Source organism: Caretta caretta, chromosome 8 (genome assembly GCF_965140235.1).
Source record: "Caretta caretta isolate rCarCar2 chromosome 8, rCarCar1.hap1, whole genome shotgun sequence".
Classification (NCBI taxonomy): domain Eukaryota; kingdom Metazoa; phylum Chordata; order Testudines; family Cheloniidae; genus Caretta; species Caretta caretta.
Genome location: NC_134213.1, coordinates 53,289,141 through 53,305,503, shown reverse-complemented (window position 1 = coordinate 53,305,503; position 16,363 = coordinate 53,289,141). Strand labels below are relative to the sequence as shown.

The following is a 16,363-nucleotide window of genomic DNA, read 5'->3' as shown; positions in this document are numbered from 1 at the left end:
ATAATAGATACTGATCAGCATCTCTAAGCACCTAAAAACCTTTAAAAATCTGGCTCTGTGTGTATGCCCATGCAAACAGGATCTTTATTTTGTAAGAGTCAAGCTGCAACAGCTGTCCGTTCTGCACCGGAGTTTATAACCCTTTTGACCTGCCTGTCATTGCCACAGCAGGATTAGGATTTCAGGTGGGCAACAGACAGCAGGAACTTAAAGCTACACAGAACATGTTTACCTGCAAATGTTTCCACTAACAAAAAAATGGAAGGGAGAGGAATACAAGGACAAAGCGGCTCAGAGCCCTGATTTAGCTGTACAGCGCTTAGGCACATGTATAGCTTTACGCATGTGAGTGGCCCAACTGATGTCAAAGTTGACTCTTCGTGTCTTAAAGTTAGGCCCATGCTTGAGTGCATTGCTGAACCAGGGAATCAGCATAATTATTTCACAGTTAAACCAGATGAGAGCCTGAAGTTCAGCCCCAGAACCAAACATCCCCATGGCATTGGTAGCTGGATACAGTTCAGAATCTGGATCCACATTTCACAGTTCCTTAACTCAATAACAGACCCTAGTGGGGCCTCTTAAAATCCTAAACATCGTAGACAAACCAACTGTCAAAATCTTCATCCAAACACACCCCCATGTGACCCTGAATTTGGCAAATGTCCCCAGTCTCTAAAATCAGCTGAATCATAATCCCGGCTCAGACCACCCTGCAGTTGTAGAACACCCAGTGTCACCTGTTAGGCGTGACCCCTTCCCTTCTCCGCGGCGAGCTCAGCACCTACCATTCTGCTTGGCTGTCTCATAGTCCTCCTTGCACACCAGGCGCCCATCTTCCATGAGGTAGAACTCATCACCTGTGGCCAGCTGGCGGTTGCAGATGATACAGGCAAAGCAGTGCAGGTGATAGACAAAGTCCTGGGCTTTCCGGACCACCTGGGTGGGGGGGATTCCTTGCTGACAGGCCGTGCATTTCGTACCAAAACGCCTGAAAGGAGACCAAGTGGCAGCTCTGACACGGATGGAGCAACAGTGAGGAATAATGCACCAACTAGCTAGGGTGAGATCTCAGCAGCAGGGGAGTGCTCACTGGAGGGGGACTGGGAAGGGGGTGGGAAAGAAGGGGCAGAGTTGAAAACTGCAATCAACCTAATTATGCATGACATTTCACACAGCAAGGCTCTATCTTCTTTAGCATGAAAGGCTGGCCTAATGGATCTGAGGAAGGTTTGATTTTAATGGTCCTTTTAACTAATGCTTATAGGCAGTGCGATTTCCCCTGCAAGGACAGTACATATTTCATCCACATTAATACCAAATAAATTCATTACGGGCACGGCTAGCATGATGAATCCCAGATTAATTCAGCATGATAGGGCTGTTACACTGCAATGACACCTGGCAGAGCGCATCTGCTGCACAAACGTGTGCCTCAGGCCGCGTGAGTGTGTCTGGGCCAGTGACTGTGCCCTGCGGGGAGTGTCTGCACATGTGTGCATCTGAGCGAGAGGATCTGTGCCAGTGTGGGTGTGCCTGAGAGTATCACTGTGAGCGTGCACCAGAGCAAGTGTGTGCCTCAGTGTGCAACTGACAGCTTGCACGTGGGCAGCTGGGTCTGAGAGCGAGTCCCGTTGTGTGAAAGTGGGTTTGTGGCTGCCTGGGCTGGTGCAGCTGAATGTGTCTGTGTGGGGTGGGGGGTCTCTAAAGGTCTGTATGTGTACAGCTCCACGTGCATTTGACTACATGTGCTGGGGTGCCTGAGTGGGGGGAGGCTGTCTAGGTTGGACTGGGCATATGGATACAGACTATTGTTTAAATCCAGCTTGTTACCCATGTTTAAAAACACCACATCTGTTGTAGGCTTCACAACATCTGTCATTAAATACCCTGGGCTTGATTCTGACCTCACGTACCAGTCTGACACCGGCACAACCGACTTCCCTGGAGTTACGCCCAGTTGATACAACAATAAGTGCGATGGGAACCAGGCCCTCTGAGGTCAGATCTAACTACAAAACTAGCCAACTCTGCAGTTGTAGCACTATAGCTTCTGAGACAACCGCCATGAGCAGGAGGACAGCCCAATGGCTTCTTTAATAGCAGGGTTGAACTTGATCTTGTTTACTGTCACATGTATTATATATTAGTACTGCAATAGCACTTACAGCTGCCCCAAATGAGACCAGGGCCTGGTGTGCCAGGTGCTGTACATACACAGAGCAAGAGACAGTCCATGCCCCAAAGACCTTGAAATCTAAATAGACAACACTGACAAAGGGCAGGAGGGGAAACTGAGGCACAGAACAGTGACTTGTCTTAAGGTCGCACAGCAGGTTAGTAGCCAAGTCTCCAGATGCCTCGGCCAGGGCCCTACCCATGAGACAGCATTGCCTCAGGTGCACATAGCTATGATACCATTTTTAAAAATCAAATGAAAGTAACCAGTGGAGAAACCAAAATGTTTCCTGAAGGGGGTGAAAAAGGTGACTCAATCCAATGACTGGCTCTTGATGGGGTGGCTCATTCCTCCCCTTCTTTCTGCTCTGGAGCACTAGGTGTTACCAGAGCGTGAGCTCATTCCCATGGTGAGGCTCACAGGAACATCACAAATGATGCGATGCAGAGCATTTTCCTAGCAAAGGACTGATTTCCTGCGGGTAAGTGCAGTCCGGGCCGCAAACAACGGGCAAACCACTGAGCTGCGGAATGGCAGTGGCCAAAAGCACAGTTTACATACGTGCACTTGAGCCATGAAAGATAATGTCTGGTGTAAATTTAATCGACATGCAGACAGTGATTCATGCCAGGGGGGTCGCGAGAGCACAAGAAAAATGAAAAATAAATGGACTGCATCACCACAATTTTTAGCAATAGAAGCAATTTCCCTGATTGTAGGATTTACACCACTGGCTAGCGAAAGCAGCTTCAGCTCATCTTTCATGTCCTGCCTGCCCAGGAAAGTCTCTCTCTAGGGCTCCCCCAGCGCTGCAGCTCCTGTACTGTGCAGTTACACAATTCACTGTCAGTATAAGGCTTCCCCTCTCGTCTGATTCCCTTATAAACTCCGTTTCTACACTAGACACCTTGCAACCCCTGCTTGCTCACACACCAACACCCGCACAGCTCTATTCAGCCTCCGCGATTTCCGGGGGGGACACAGTAGCACAGGACACCAGTAATAGGGGCTCAAGGCAAACTAGTAAGCACAGCCCAGACAGGGAACATGGCCAGCAGGGGAGGACCAGGGCATGTGGTGGATGTGCTAAGTCATTCCCCACACAGCTTCAGCCAAAGGCAATTCTGTGGAGTGCTAAACTCAGTGTCAAGATGCCCTCCCCTATGGGGCTGGGGGGGGGGCAGGGGCGCAGTGTGTCAGTGTTCCCACTGGTGCAGAGTGCATGTGGGTGCCTGCAGTTCCCCCCCCGTTCCCCGCCATCCCAGCTGGCGTGCGCTGAGCACATATATCTGCGGTGTGTACAACTGCCGTATAAAGCACCATTCAGGATGCACACTTTGAAAAATAAAAGGTCAGGAAATACAGTGCTAAGGCGGCAACAGCAACATTAACTCAGCCACGTTGTGCATGCGCTGTAGATTTTATGGCATACAGCTGACACCAGTCATCGAGCCACTGGACTGGGAAACGGCATAGGTGGGCAGCGCGGTCCAGTTCACGAGGCTGTTTGAACGTGAAAGTTTTCCACTGGAAAAAGTGGTGTGTGTACACACCGCCCATTATGGTAACTTGAATTTTTTTGCATTTGATTTCCTTCTTTGAGTTTTTTTTATTTGTGGGGTTATTTTTTTCTTAGTTGTATTTTTCAATTAGCCACTTAAAGTCTGACTCAGGGCATGGGAACATGGGCAAATAGCCTGCCGTGGTTAGTGCAGAGTAGCTATGAATGGTCACACAGGGTGTTAGCTGTACTACCTCCCCGTGTGGACACGCTTACTGTGCACTGAGAGCGTGATCAGTAGCTTAATGCACTTTCAGGTCACACACTGTGCACTAACTTCCCTGTGCACACAAGACCTCACACAACTTATCCTACCAGCCCTGGCTGCTTGGGTCGAGTCATGCAGGACCATGGGGGCTTCGTGCCTCTCTCCTACAAATCGTTACAGCTGCTGACTGAATGTGACTGGTTTCAATCACTAATGTAGCCTTTTACAGTTTTTTTAAAATGTTCCCCCTACCCACGCAAAGGCTACGAGTGAACCATGGCCATGCTGAGGTCAACGTTCGAAGCCTAAATAGCTAAACGTGGGTGTCTAATGTGAGCCACCTAAATCCACAGGGGAGCTGAGAGACCTGAGTTTGCAGTTCTGCTACTAACGTTCTGTGTGACCATGACTAAGTCACTTCTCCTCCCTGTCCCTCCGTTTCCCCTCCTGCCCGACATGTTTAGACTGTAAGCTCTTCAGGGCAGGGACTGGTTCTCCCGGCATGTACGAACAGCACCCACCACATCTCCACACCCACAGAGGGCCTACAGCTGCCCAGTGAGGCAAGCTCTTTAGTAGGGATGGTCATTTCTTATGTGTTTGTAGAGCATCCAGCACAATGGCAGCCAGCCTGGCTGAGGCCTTTACACACCACTACAATATAAATGCTAACCCATAACAGCAGCTGCCAGACAGTAACAGAGAAGCACCCAGTAGTTAGAGATCACAGTGACTGGAGCCTTACAAAAAGCCAAGGCAGATGGGGTAGAGATAGATTGGAAACTAAAGACTGGATCACAAGCAAATAGGAACCCCCTGGAGATTACAAATCAGAACAACAGAGTGCATAGCAATAATACACCGCATAGGGGGTTATGGGAACTTCAGGTTCCATGGGACACCTGCGCCCCTGCCTTTTGCTTTCTTAGGTGGGGGTTATGTGGAAATAAATAAAGGAAAACTTTAGTTTCAAGATTCAGCCCTTCATATGCAACATGCTGAATTGTGGCTTCACTGAAATAAACTGATGGCAGAGCCCAGAGAAATTCAGCTCAGTGACAGATATTGCCTTGTGTCGTCAGGGAAATAACTGAGCCTTTCACTTCACTTGGGTTGATGGTCTAACTATGGCACTGGTGTGACTCCCTCAAAGCCACTTGAGCTACCAGGGATGTATTTGGCCCAAGATTTCTAGTTCTCAGGGTGGATAGTGCGAGCAATATCAAATGCTTTTTGAAAGAAGGGTGAGTATGGCACCCAGGAAAAGGAGGAGCTGCTGGGAGTGACAAGAGGAGGAGATGCAAACTTCCCAACACATCTCTGCTAGTGCATCTAACTTCTGACCAGCAGGAGCCGTTGCTATCCCAATCCTGGGCCTCTCCCCTGCTCTGCCAATGCAGCTCGTCCTGACCAACAGCATCCAGCTATTTCCCAGCCCTGGCTCTCCCCTCATCAGAAGCCATCCGCTGGGCTGAACTGTGCCAAACTTGTGTGATGTCAACAGATGGCTGGGAGGGTGAGATGCCAGGCTCATATCAGCTTGTGAGTGACACAGAAAAGATCTGAACTCAGCTCTGGGGTGGAGAAAGGGGAGTGCATTGGGCCCACTGAGCACTGAAATGTTCAACGAGAATCCCAGTGCGTGGCTGGAAAACGCACCACCAAACGGATAGAAAATATTGGTGCTAACACGATTTCCAGAGAGCTCGACATGCTTGTCACTGAAATGCTGGTTCTACTCCCTCCTCTAAGACTGCCACCTTGGTACGTCATTTAGGCCCTATCCAACAATCAGGTAAGAAGGGGTGACTCCCGCTGGCAGCCTACTCTGGCATAGGGTGGCAGTAGGCACTTGGTTATTTTGCTGCGTGCTAGCACTCCTGCCCAAGTTACTGCACCTGGTATGACCGGGCATCCTTCCTCCCCTGACTCTGTTAGCCCTCCCAGAGTGCACTTTTCTCCAAGACACCAGTGCCATTCCATGGGCCTGAGCCAACCTCACTGGAGTCAGTGTAAGTCTTTCTATTGACCATAATGGGCACTGGATCGGGCCCTGTTTGCCTTACCTCTTACGGGTCCTATTCTGCTTAGCATAAACTACTCCAGAAGGTCATGTATCAGTCACATGCCATGAACCTGTTTCAAATTTACAGCAAGTTTTTGCTGGACGCAGCACTTACATCATTGTTCCAGCATCTCAATACCATGAGCTGCAGAGCAACCCCTCCACTGTGGAAAAGCCTGGTCCAAGAGGGAGATTAAGATCTTGTTGGCTATCTGGGAACCAGCCAGATACAATCAGAAGGTGCATCAGCAGGTCTCTGATCACCTAGCTGACAGCAGGATCCAGCAGACAATGTGAATATAAAGTCTATAAAGGTGCAATACAGTTGGCTGAAGGACTTGGTTGAGGTCTCCTGCCACCAGCAGACAGGCTGTCCCTAGTCTGGTGAGCTGGACTTGGTCTCTCCAAGACACCAGAGCCATTAACCTTGTAGACAACAGGAAGTCAAACTCAGTGGGGTGGTGGAGGAAGTGGTCTGGCAACAAGATAAGGCTCTTGCTGACTCAGTTATAGTGCCACTAGCTCTTTATTAGTCTGTGTATGGGGCGGGTAGGGAGGGGGACTGGGACAGGAGGGTATGGACAGTGCTGTGTGGGCAGCAGTAACATAGCCATGGCTCTTGGTGCATGCGCACTATTGGTGGACCTGTCCTCTTTTGGGGTTGGAAGGGTCTATCCTCTACTATCCTCACCCTGCAATTGCACAGCCCAGAAAACCCTTCCACCCCCCACACCTCTACTCAATGCACCATATAGCCAAGCAATGAGCGTTCATTTTAAGGTTCAATGACAATCCCCTTCTCCCGTCACCAAAGCTCACAGAATGAGAAAATTGCCTCCACACCAACTGTAGTCCCCAGCACTCATGGTGGCAAAAGCAGCATCTGATACAAGCATACATTCGGTCCTTAAATATTGCAGCCTGGCTTCTCCCCTGCCTTGCTTAGTCATTTACACCATTCCCATTCCGTAGCGTTTTACAGGCACTTTGCAGAGGGGTCAGTGACTAGGAGGGAATCGAGCCCTACAAAGCTGACTGGCTCCAGTTCCCCCTACCAGGAAAGTCAAGCCACACATTTAAACAACAAACAAACCAGGACTGTGTTATAGCCAACAAGCGATTCAACTGATCTGAAAACCTGGCTTGGGGCACCAATTGCTGCTTTGCGGCCCGGTGTGTCTACACGGCAAGCAGCAGTGTGATTGCAGCACCTGTAGACACACCCAAGCCGGTTTGGATCTGGCTAGCTCAAACAACGATAGCAATGAAGCTGCAGCAGGGCACGCTTTTTACGCCCTCTGCACATGTCAAGCGGCTCCCGCAGCTGTGGTGTTGCTGCTACTGTGATTTGCCTTAGGTCGATCAAAGCGAGCTGGGCCTGTCTACACATGCTACAGTCACGCCTCTGATTGCAGTGCAGATACCCTGAGTCTCACTGATCTAGTCCATGTACAGGGTGACCTTAGTTTGTAACCTCTGATCTTTAACAGGATTCACAGAGAACTTTTCAGACACCTACTCTTCAAGCTGACCTACCAGGGTCACAGGCAGTGAATATTTCCCCGCTGAACCTGAATAGGACACCCAGGCTTTCTGCTTAGCTCATTGGTTATAAAAACCCTGAGCAGCCCAACCGCACTGTGGTCTCGTTTCCTGGCAGCCTTATGGTAGATTAGGCCACAGGCATCTGGAGGAACATTTGGTAATGTCAGGGCGGCCGTAGGCTTCAGCACATTAAAACAAGCACCCCCTCCCCGGCACTAACCTTGCTTGGAAGTCATGGATAGCTCTGACAAGCCAGCTTTGGTGGGAAGCAAGTGAACGGTTGGCAGTCAAGAGAAGTGTCTTTATAGAAAATGAATACATAAGGAGAGTCAAGGTCACAGCTCTGACCAGGGGAACAACAGCCCATAGACAGGGCTGCCTGGCTGGAAATTTGCCCTTGTGCAGAGAACCTGAAGAACTTCGGTGCAACCTCAGTGGTCCTTAGGCTTGTGCTGCCCCTTTGAATAGGTGTGAGTCCCACCCACAGTGAATAACTCCCAGTGGGACGTTGCCCACAGAAAGACAGCATTCATGGCAACCTGATGAAGGCACCATGCCAAGCAGGGCACAGGGACCATCCACTGCAGGGGCTGGCTCAAAGCAAAGATCTACCAAAACTTCAGAGGCATCGACAACCCCGAGACACAAGACAGCAAAGAACACTGAGGAACTCATCTCTGACTCCATGTGGTCCCTGATGGGGCCAGGAGATGACTGCATGCTCACCTTTTCGGACCAGTAGGAGGCCACACTGGACCAGAGGGAAGGACAGAAGAGGAGGCCAAATACAGGTGGGAGTAGGGGAAGGAGGAAGGCAGGCAGGAGGAGACGGAGGCCCAAAAGAGAGACTGGATTCAGCAGTTTGAGACACAGCTATAAATGATGATGGAGTCTCTAGCACACCTCCTCCCAAGTTCTCAAGCCCCAGCTAGCATCTGCCGCCTGCCCATGTACAATGGCAACAATATCCAGTTCCTTTCTTCTCACACTGCTGCCCCGTGCCAGTACTCAGAACTGGTTCCTGTGGGCACTCCGAGGACACAAACCTTCCAACAGCTGCCACCTACCTCCTGAAAGCACGAAGCATAACTGCACTTCAATGTATCTTTTTGCCCCCTTTGGACAGTGTGAAAAATGTTCTGCACTTTTTCTATTCTAATAAAAAGTCATGTTCTTTAATAGCCCTTGTCAGAGTATATCAAAGGCCAGGAAACACTGCTAAGTAAATACTTCATTTGTGATCACATACAGCAATGATTGCCTGACATCAGATCAATCAGTTTTTAAAAGGCAAATTAATTAAAGGTATGTGACACAAGCACATCAGCATTGAGTTTTCACTCCACTTCCCCTGTCTTCCCCAAAGCAGCAGTGTGAGCAAAGTACCAGCACAGAGCACCTGCTATCTGGCTTGCCTGCCTTGTTCTCATGGCAGCGGAGGGCGCAGGACTCCAGACGGGCTGAGACTGAGCACTGAGATGCCACAGCCAAGGTCGGGGGGCCCCTTTGTGCTATATGCTTTGCACGCAGAGACAGACCAGGAGGAAATCAGGCCCCAGCCTAACGAGCTGACAATCTAAGATGGAAGGGAGGAGGGCTAAGTATTAGAGCTGCTTGGGGATTCAATTTACAGTTGAAAAAAAAAGACTAAGACATTTCAACGGTCAGAACTGAAATGAAACATTTTGAAATGATCAGAAGGAAACACTTCATCAGCCACAGTCCAAATGGTTTGTGGCTTCTTGGATTATGAAAGTTTTCAAGATTTCAACTTTTTGTTCCGCTTCAGGATGGGAAAACGTTTTGAAAACTCTCACAGGCCAGGAAAATCTGCCCAGCTTTAATAACCACCCCCATTGGGCAAAAGGGGATAAGATAAGATGATAAGATGACAGTAAGTCTGGGGCAGAGCGGGTACTGAATCCTGAGTCCTAGGGCCACCTTATCCACAAGACCATCAGCAGCCCCTGTAGTTCTATCCTGTCTATTCCCAGAGGTTCTGGAGCACACAACCAGCAGCAAAAATTTGTATCTCAGTTCAGTGACACTCCACTTCTGCAGGACACTGGCCTGCCCCCCCGTCTCCCAGAGGCACTGCACCCTCAACTGCTATCCATTTGTCAACATCCTCATAACTGGGGCCTGGCTCCATCAGCCAGGCTAGCAAAGGCTGGCAGGGTCCAAGTGAGTCCCAGCTGATGTGACCACCAGTCATGTCCCTGCTGTCTGGGGGAAAGAGTATCCCTGCCGAGGCCTCTCTGTGCAAACGAGATTCTTTCAATGTTGTTGCATTGTGACCCTTGGTGGATTTGCCAGTCCTTGAAGCCCCCTCTGTGACTAACACAGCCTGCATGGCTTATGGGTGTAGAACTCCTGGGGACGACTGGGAAGAGAGAGAGGCTGAGAAGCAAGTTCCATCCGTCCCCAGCACCAGTTGGGAGCCTCCGAGATCATTCAAAGCCCTTCATGGTTTCAGGAGCAAAGGCTACCTTGATCACGTGGGTCAGCATTTGCTTCTTATCCAGCTCAGCTTCTGCCCCGCAGGTCTTCCCAGTGCTGCAGAACTCTGTCAGGGAGCAACAGTTGTGTTGATGGCCAGTCTCTAGATTACTATAGCAATCCTCTTGTGCACGGGGGGTGGGGGGGAGCATTACCTCCCGTACGGGTGGATTTGTGTTCCATGACAACTGTCAGCACTGCCCCACACAGAAAGGCTGTGTCAAAACAACTGGCTGGGTCAGCCTCCATTGTTGCCGCCAGTCAAGACAGCCACAGCATTGTCCTATAGGTGGCAGAGCTCAGCCTGGCTCAAAAACTGCCCTTTGCATCATCTAGTACAGCAAGGAAGACAGGCACAAGCCTCTTCACTCCAGAAAGTCATAGACTCCAAGGCCAGAAGGAACCATTGTGATCATCTAGTCTGTCCTCCTGGATAGCACTAGCCAGAGAAAGCCCCCCAAACAATCCCTAGAGCAGATCTTCTAGAACAATATCCAATCTTGATTTTAAAATGGTCAGTGATGGAGAGTCCACCATGACCCTGGGGAAATTGTTCCAATGGTTAATTATTCACCATTAAAAATTTACACCTTATTCCAGTCCGAATTTGTCTAGCTTCAACTTCCAGCCATTGGATCATATTAGGCCTTTTTCTGCCTATTTTTAATGATTTGTTCCCCATGTTGATACTTCTAGGCTGTGATCAAGTCATCCCTTAACGTTCTCTTTGTTAAGATGAATCTATTGAGCTCTTTGCCTCGGTTTCCTTTCCAGGTAACACCCAAGAGAGTTCTGTGGGCTGGTGCTATGTCTGCCCTGCTCTGTGTCGGGGCATAACAGAAAAGCTGGAGAGTGCTGCAGCATGAAGAGGCAGGAAGGTCTTCATGACACCAAATAGCCACTGCGAGGGGATTTAAGAGAGCATATAATCCAAGGTGACAGGTAGGACTCATCAGCAACCCCCCAGACCTTGTCAGAGGCAGTTACTGGGGTGCTAGGGGATAGAATGCCCCACATGTACTCTTAGGAACCATCACTGAGCACAGAACCAGAGATGGATGTGACAACACGGTTGTGAAGGTGACACACACCAAACCAGGTGACTTCGAATTAGCTGGTGGCACCCATAACCAGTTACAAAATCAGGGCAGTAGTCAGAGTGTGAGCAGGACCGTTCAATTCTCTGTTTCCCCATCTGGGGCTAATAGTCTTTACCACCCTTGCAGGGATGCTGGGACGGAGGCTCACAAACTTCGGGCCTGCCCCACACTGAAATCAATGAGAGTCTGGCCAGTGGGCCATGGATCAGGCTCTTAATGTTTGTGAAGCTCTTTCAAAACCTTGCACAGGAAGTTGCTATTTCAATGCAAACGTTGCTGGATTGTTGCAATATTTTATAGCCTACATCAACTCGCGTGTGGCCAGCAGTATTTGAAGACCAGAACATTTCAGTATGACACACCATAAACTGAGGGGAGGGAGGGAGTTGCAATAAGGTACAAGAATGCATTTCTTACCTGTAGGAGGCAGCACCGCCCTACACTGCCTTTTCTAGTGTCCCATACAGTTTATGCACAAGCAGATGCACCATTAGTCTTCATACAACTAGATCAGGGATTCTCAAACTTTATTGCACTGCGACCCCCTTCTGACAACAACAATTACTACATGACCCCCAGAAGGGGGGAACCAAAGCCTGAGACCGCCCGAGCCCCGCCGCCCCAGGTGTGGGGGCAAAGCCAAAGCCCAAGGGCTTCAGACCTAGGTATGGGGCCTGTAACCTGAGCTTAGCCACCCAGGGCTGAAGCCCTCGGCTCCGGTTGATGGGGCTCAGGCTTTGGCCCCAGGCCACAGCAAGTCTAACGCCAGCCCTGGTGACCCCATTAAAACGGGGTCACGACTCACTTTGGGGTCCCGACCCATAGTTTGAGAAACGCTGAACTAGATAAAAGGTGCCAGTCTCTAGCCCGACCACAAAGTTCCCAATTTAAATATCAGCCTGATGAGGGCAGGAGGGAAGAGCATGTTAAGGGCGAGGCAAGAGAGATTTTAAGGCTCTATCTAGCCCACCAGTCATGGAGATTTGTAAGGTGGTCAGATATCCTGGTGGGGAGAGTGGGCTGGATGGAAGATAGATCTGCTCAGAGATAGGGCTCCATGCTGAAGGCTGAGTCCCTAGAGCAATGCATTCATTAACAGCCCCCACTGTCCCGAACGCGACACTAAAAATGGCCTGACGTAACACCGCTAAAGGGATTGTAAGCAAACAAAACCCAAGCACTCATTTCTGCTGGACATCCTGGACAGCCATTTCCGCTCTCCCCCGGGAGAGACACACATAGCTGGAGAAGTGAGGAGGATATTAAGCCCCTGGATAACAGAGTGGATTAATGCCAACAAAGTGCAGGCAAGAGGTACAGATATATCTGACTTTGAGGGAAAAGAATAAAATACAGGGATTCTTATTGATCTTCCTGGGGCTTTATAAGCTGTGCCTGTCACACAGTCCTTCCCCGTGCATGGCCTGTGGGCACCTGTACAAAATGCAGCACACACAGTGGAACAGATCCCTTCACCCAGCCCTGGAGCTCATGACAATCTTCGCATCCACACCCCCATTCCCACCCCACAGGCAGAACCAGCCGGCCCAGTCCCAACCATACTCCTGGAGCAGCAGGTGGCTTCTTGGTGTTCAGGGGCTCGGTCCCACCAGGGAGAGGTTGAAACACGGGGGTCATGATAAGTGCGGCCCCTTGGATGTTGGGCGAAATACCAGCCATGGCTGAAGAACACTGTGAGTGCCTCCAGTTCTCCTGTGCAACAGGAAACCTCCAGCCATCCTCAGCCCTAATTCTCTATCTAGTCCCACACACACCGCTTCTGGACATGCTGGCCTCAGTGGAGCGGCCCTGATTTACATTACCTGAGCACGCCCCACCTATGAGCAAAGGCATTTGGAGTGGGCGAGGGAACACGCCTTGAGTCTAGGCCACTGCAGCCAGAGGCCCTACAACCAAATGGTTTTGCAGGCAGACCATGCATTGTTGGCACTGCCCCTGAAATCCTGACTGAATACACAGGGCTGATAGAGGGACTACGTCTGGAAAGGATTACCGTGCCTGGACTCCAGGGGTGAGAGTGTGTGCACGAGGAGGGAGGCATTCCTTCAGCTCAGGGATCCAGTGGGGGTCCCTCTTCAATCTCCCCAGTAAGCAGAGTCACTTCTAGAAGCTCTGTATTTGCAACGGTGACCTAACCATGGACAGTGTATTCTGCCTGTATTGGGTGTATCCAATGGCTCTAGCAATGTACGGCCATTGGAAAGGCCATCTTGCAGGTGGGATATACCCCGAGAGCCTGACCCCTTGTGGTAATTTAAGATCCTATGCCATGACATTTGGCACAAGCGCAGGGGGTTTTAGCTCCAGTGCCGGCCAAATTCCAACTTGGGCAATTACATTCCGCCTCTCTACACTCCTCTGGCCTTTCAGTTGGATATGGCATTCTGCCTGTCTGTTCCAAATTGCCGCGCAGTGTTGCTGTATGCTGTCAAACAGCAGTTGCATTTCACCCCAGAGGTGGCTGCATGTCAGATCTGTACAAAGTGATTTTCTCTATCGTTTGTACAAGCAATCAGTAAAGTGCTTTGGGATGCCATATGATGAAAGGCACAAGATCATTCTGCTTAACAAAGGTTTCCGGTGGAGCAGATGAACCGATGACATGCTACCCCTTCTAAAAGAAATAAAATGATGGGGTATCGTTGTCGCTGGACGCCTGTGACTTCAGCAGTGCCGCAAACATATAGGGACTTGCCACGTACATAAAGAAATGACACAGCCTTATGCCATGTAGCTGTGCCCTGCTTCCCTGTGCCAAGTCCCTGCAGCCATGCCTCTATCTTCAAACGCAGGCACCTCCAACAGTGCCACTCCCTCGCAGCACTCAGCATTGGCCCAGCCTCTGTATGTCCAGCCGCCCAGCTAGCCGCCCCTCTCTGCATCCGGCCCTCCATCCAGCAGAGCTGCCCCACACATTTATCGAGCAGTGTCCACCGTGTCAGCAGGTCACATTCAAAGTAGTGCTCCTGCACTCACACTCACGGAGCAGTTTCTCTGCACACACACCAAGCCTTGCTACATATCATATCAGCTGATGTATACATCATCTTTCACAAACGTTAGGTGCTTTACAGAATCAAAGCCCAAGTTCATTAATATAGGAATCACTTCATCCATCATCAACATGCAGCCACCTCTGGGGCAGAAGGCAGCAGTCACTTCAAAGGCACCAAATTCAGTTCAGCAGCACTCCATACAAGAAACTAATTAAACGGTGCTAACTGACTTTTATGCCGAGGGGATATTGAGAGCCAGAAGGTAGTCACCCAAGATGGAGTTTGGCCAGGGCAGCCAGGTTAGCACACTTACAAAAACTGCTACAGTCTTGGACCTTTACTGGCCACGAGTGATCTGGACCGCAGTCTCATGTTTCAGCCAAAAGAGGGCATTGCCAGCAGCTCAGTGCCCCCTAATACCGTGCTAAGGCATTGCTCATGACCAACCCACTTGGTCTCCCAGCCCAGCACTGACCATACCAGATGTTGTTTATCAGTGAGATCTCACAAGACCACATGCAGTCCCTGGGGATATGGCCATGGAGAAATAAGCCCTACACACCTCTAGCAACACTACATCTAAGAACACCTGAGTTACCAAACTGGATCAGAACACAGTCCATCTAGTCCAGTATCCCATCTCCAACCGTGGCCAACACCAGATGCTGCACCCCCTACCTCATCCAGCAGCGCCCTCTGTGTATACACCCAGCACAGATCTGTAGACATATCTTGTTCACACACATAAATACAGCAGTGCCACCACTGGGAACACCGTCTTAGCCAAAGAGTGAGAATTGTAGGGCTCTAAAGAACTGGGATCCTCAGGGATAATTTCAGGAGGCAAGGAACTTAAGAAATCCCATTTTCTTAAAATCTCATTGGACTGTCACATGAGAGACCCAGAGCAGGTATAAATCCACCACCTGTGTTGGCAAAGCTCACTCCGATCCCAGCCAAGAAACCCCTCTGAAACCCACACCATATACTACTTCTGATTTCCCATTTCCACAACTCACAGCTGGTTACTGAAATTCCGTGAACTCTTCACAGCCAACATTTTCCTCCCTTTTCCTGGCCCATGATTACCCACGATTGCCACTGGTCAGATGTTTGTTCTGTGGATGCCATGTGGCTGGTGGGGAATGACAGACTGGCATTGCAAACCCAAAGCAAGGCTCCTCCAGGTTAGACCAGAGCTACCCACCAGCCCAATAACATGTGGGATCTAACTTCGGGCCACTGACTCAATGACAGCAAGATTAGGCCCTGACACCAGTGTCCTGAGAGAGAGCACTCTAGCAGAACATGCCAAAAAATCAAACCTGCCCATGCTGGCGCTTGTCTGCCTGCACCCTGGCACCTGTGCTCTTTTGTGCGTCTCCACATGGCCGATCACGATTTCCAGAGGGAGCTGGGACACAGATAATTCTGCAGGAAAATGGACCCTCTTGAATCTTTCTGTTGTCTCCGTCATCTCGATGCCAACCACACAACAGACTTGAGTAGCGAGGGGCATGAGGCATGTGTCAGCAGTTTAGCTGGTGGAAACAGTGCTCATTTGTGGGGTGAGGAGGGGTTAAAAGGGATCCATGACAGTGACTCGTCTTTTAAACTCTCAGACTGGAGCTCCCAAATCAACACAAACATCCATAAAACTCTGCCCTGATCCCTGAACAAGTAATACCTAAGAGCTCTGGCTAGCCCAGGTAGCTAGTCCACAAATACAGTTGCAACCACAGCTCCAGTCAAAGGCCCTGCATTCACAGCTGTCCCCCAACCTCCCATCCACCCTCATAACTGCAACAAGAACCTTCCTTTGGGGCTGTAAATTGGCAGACTTGTTCTTAAACCGGATTGAAATTTGTTTGCTAAGTCTGAAGGAAATCTGATAAAGGCCAAGATCTTCAGAAGTGACTCACAACATTCAGGGTCTCTGTTTTGGGGGGCCCAGCTTGAGGCACCTCAGAGGGACTTGCTTTTTCAGAGGGCTCAGTGTTTTCTGAACTGAGCCCTCCACCTTTTAATATGTTGCAAACTGGGCATGTCAAAAACAGAGACTGAAAATTGTGCGTCAGTTTTTTAAATCTTGTTCAAAATGCCAGAAGTGAAATGTGCATAATCACAATTTGACCATCACAGAATCCCCAATGAATTTTGTCCATAATAATATGTCTACATCATGCTCC

The 16,363-nt window shown here is 49.9% G+C and overlaps 1 protein-coding gene across 1 annotated transcript in view; it reads right to left on the bottom strand.

The window, feature by feature from the left end:
- The window catches only part of LHX4 (LIM homeobox 4), a 48,427-nt gene that overhangs the window by 20,146 nt on the left and 11,918 nt on the right, over positions 1 to 16,363 (bottom strand). Inside the window, exon 3 of the mRNA XM_075131953.1 lies at positions 789 to 991. Coding sequence (XP_074988054.1) covers positions 789 to 991 — 203 coding nt within the window. The remainder of the gene's footprint in view (positions 1 to 788; positions 992 to 16,363) is intronic.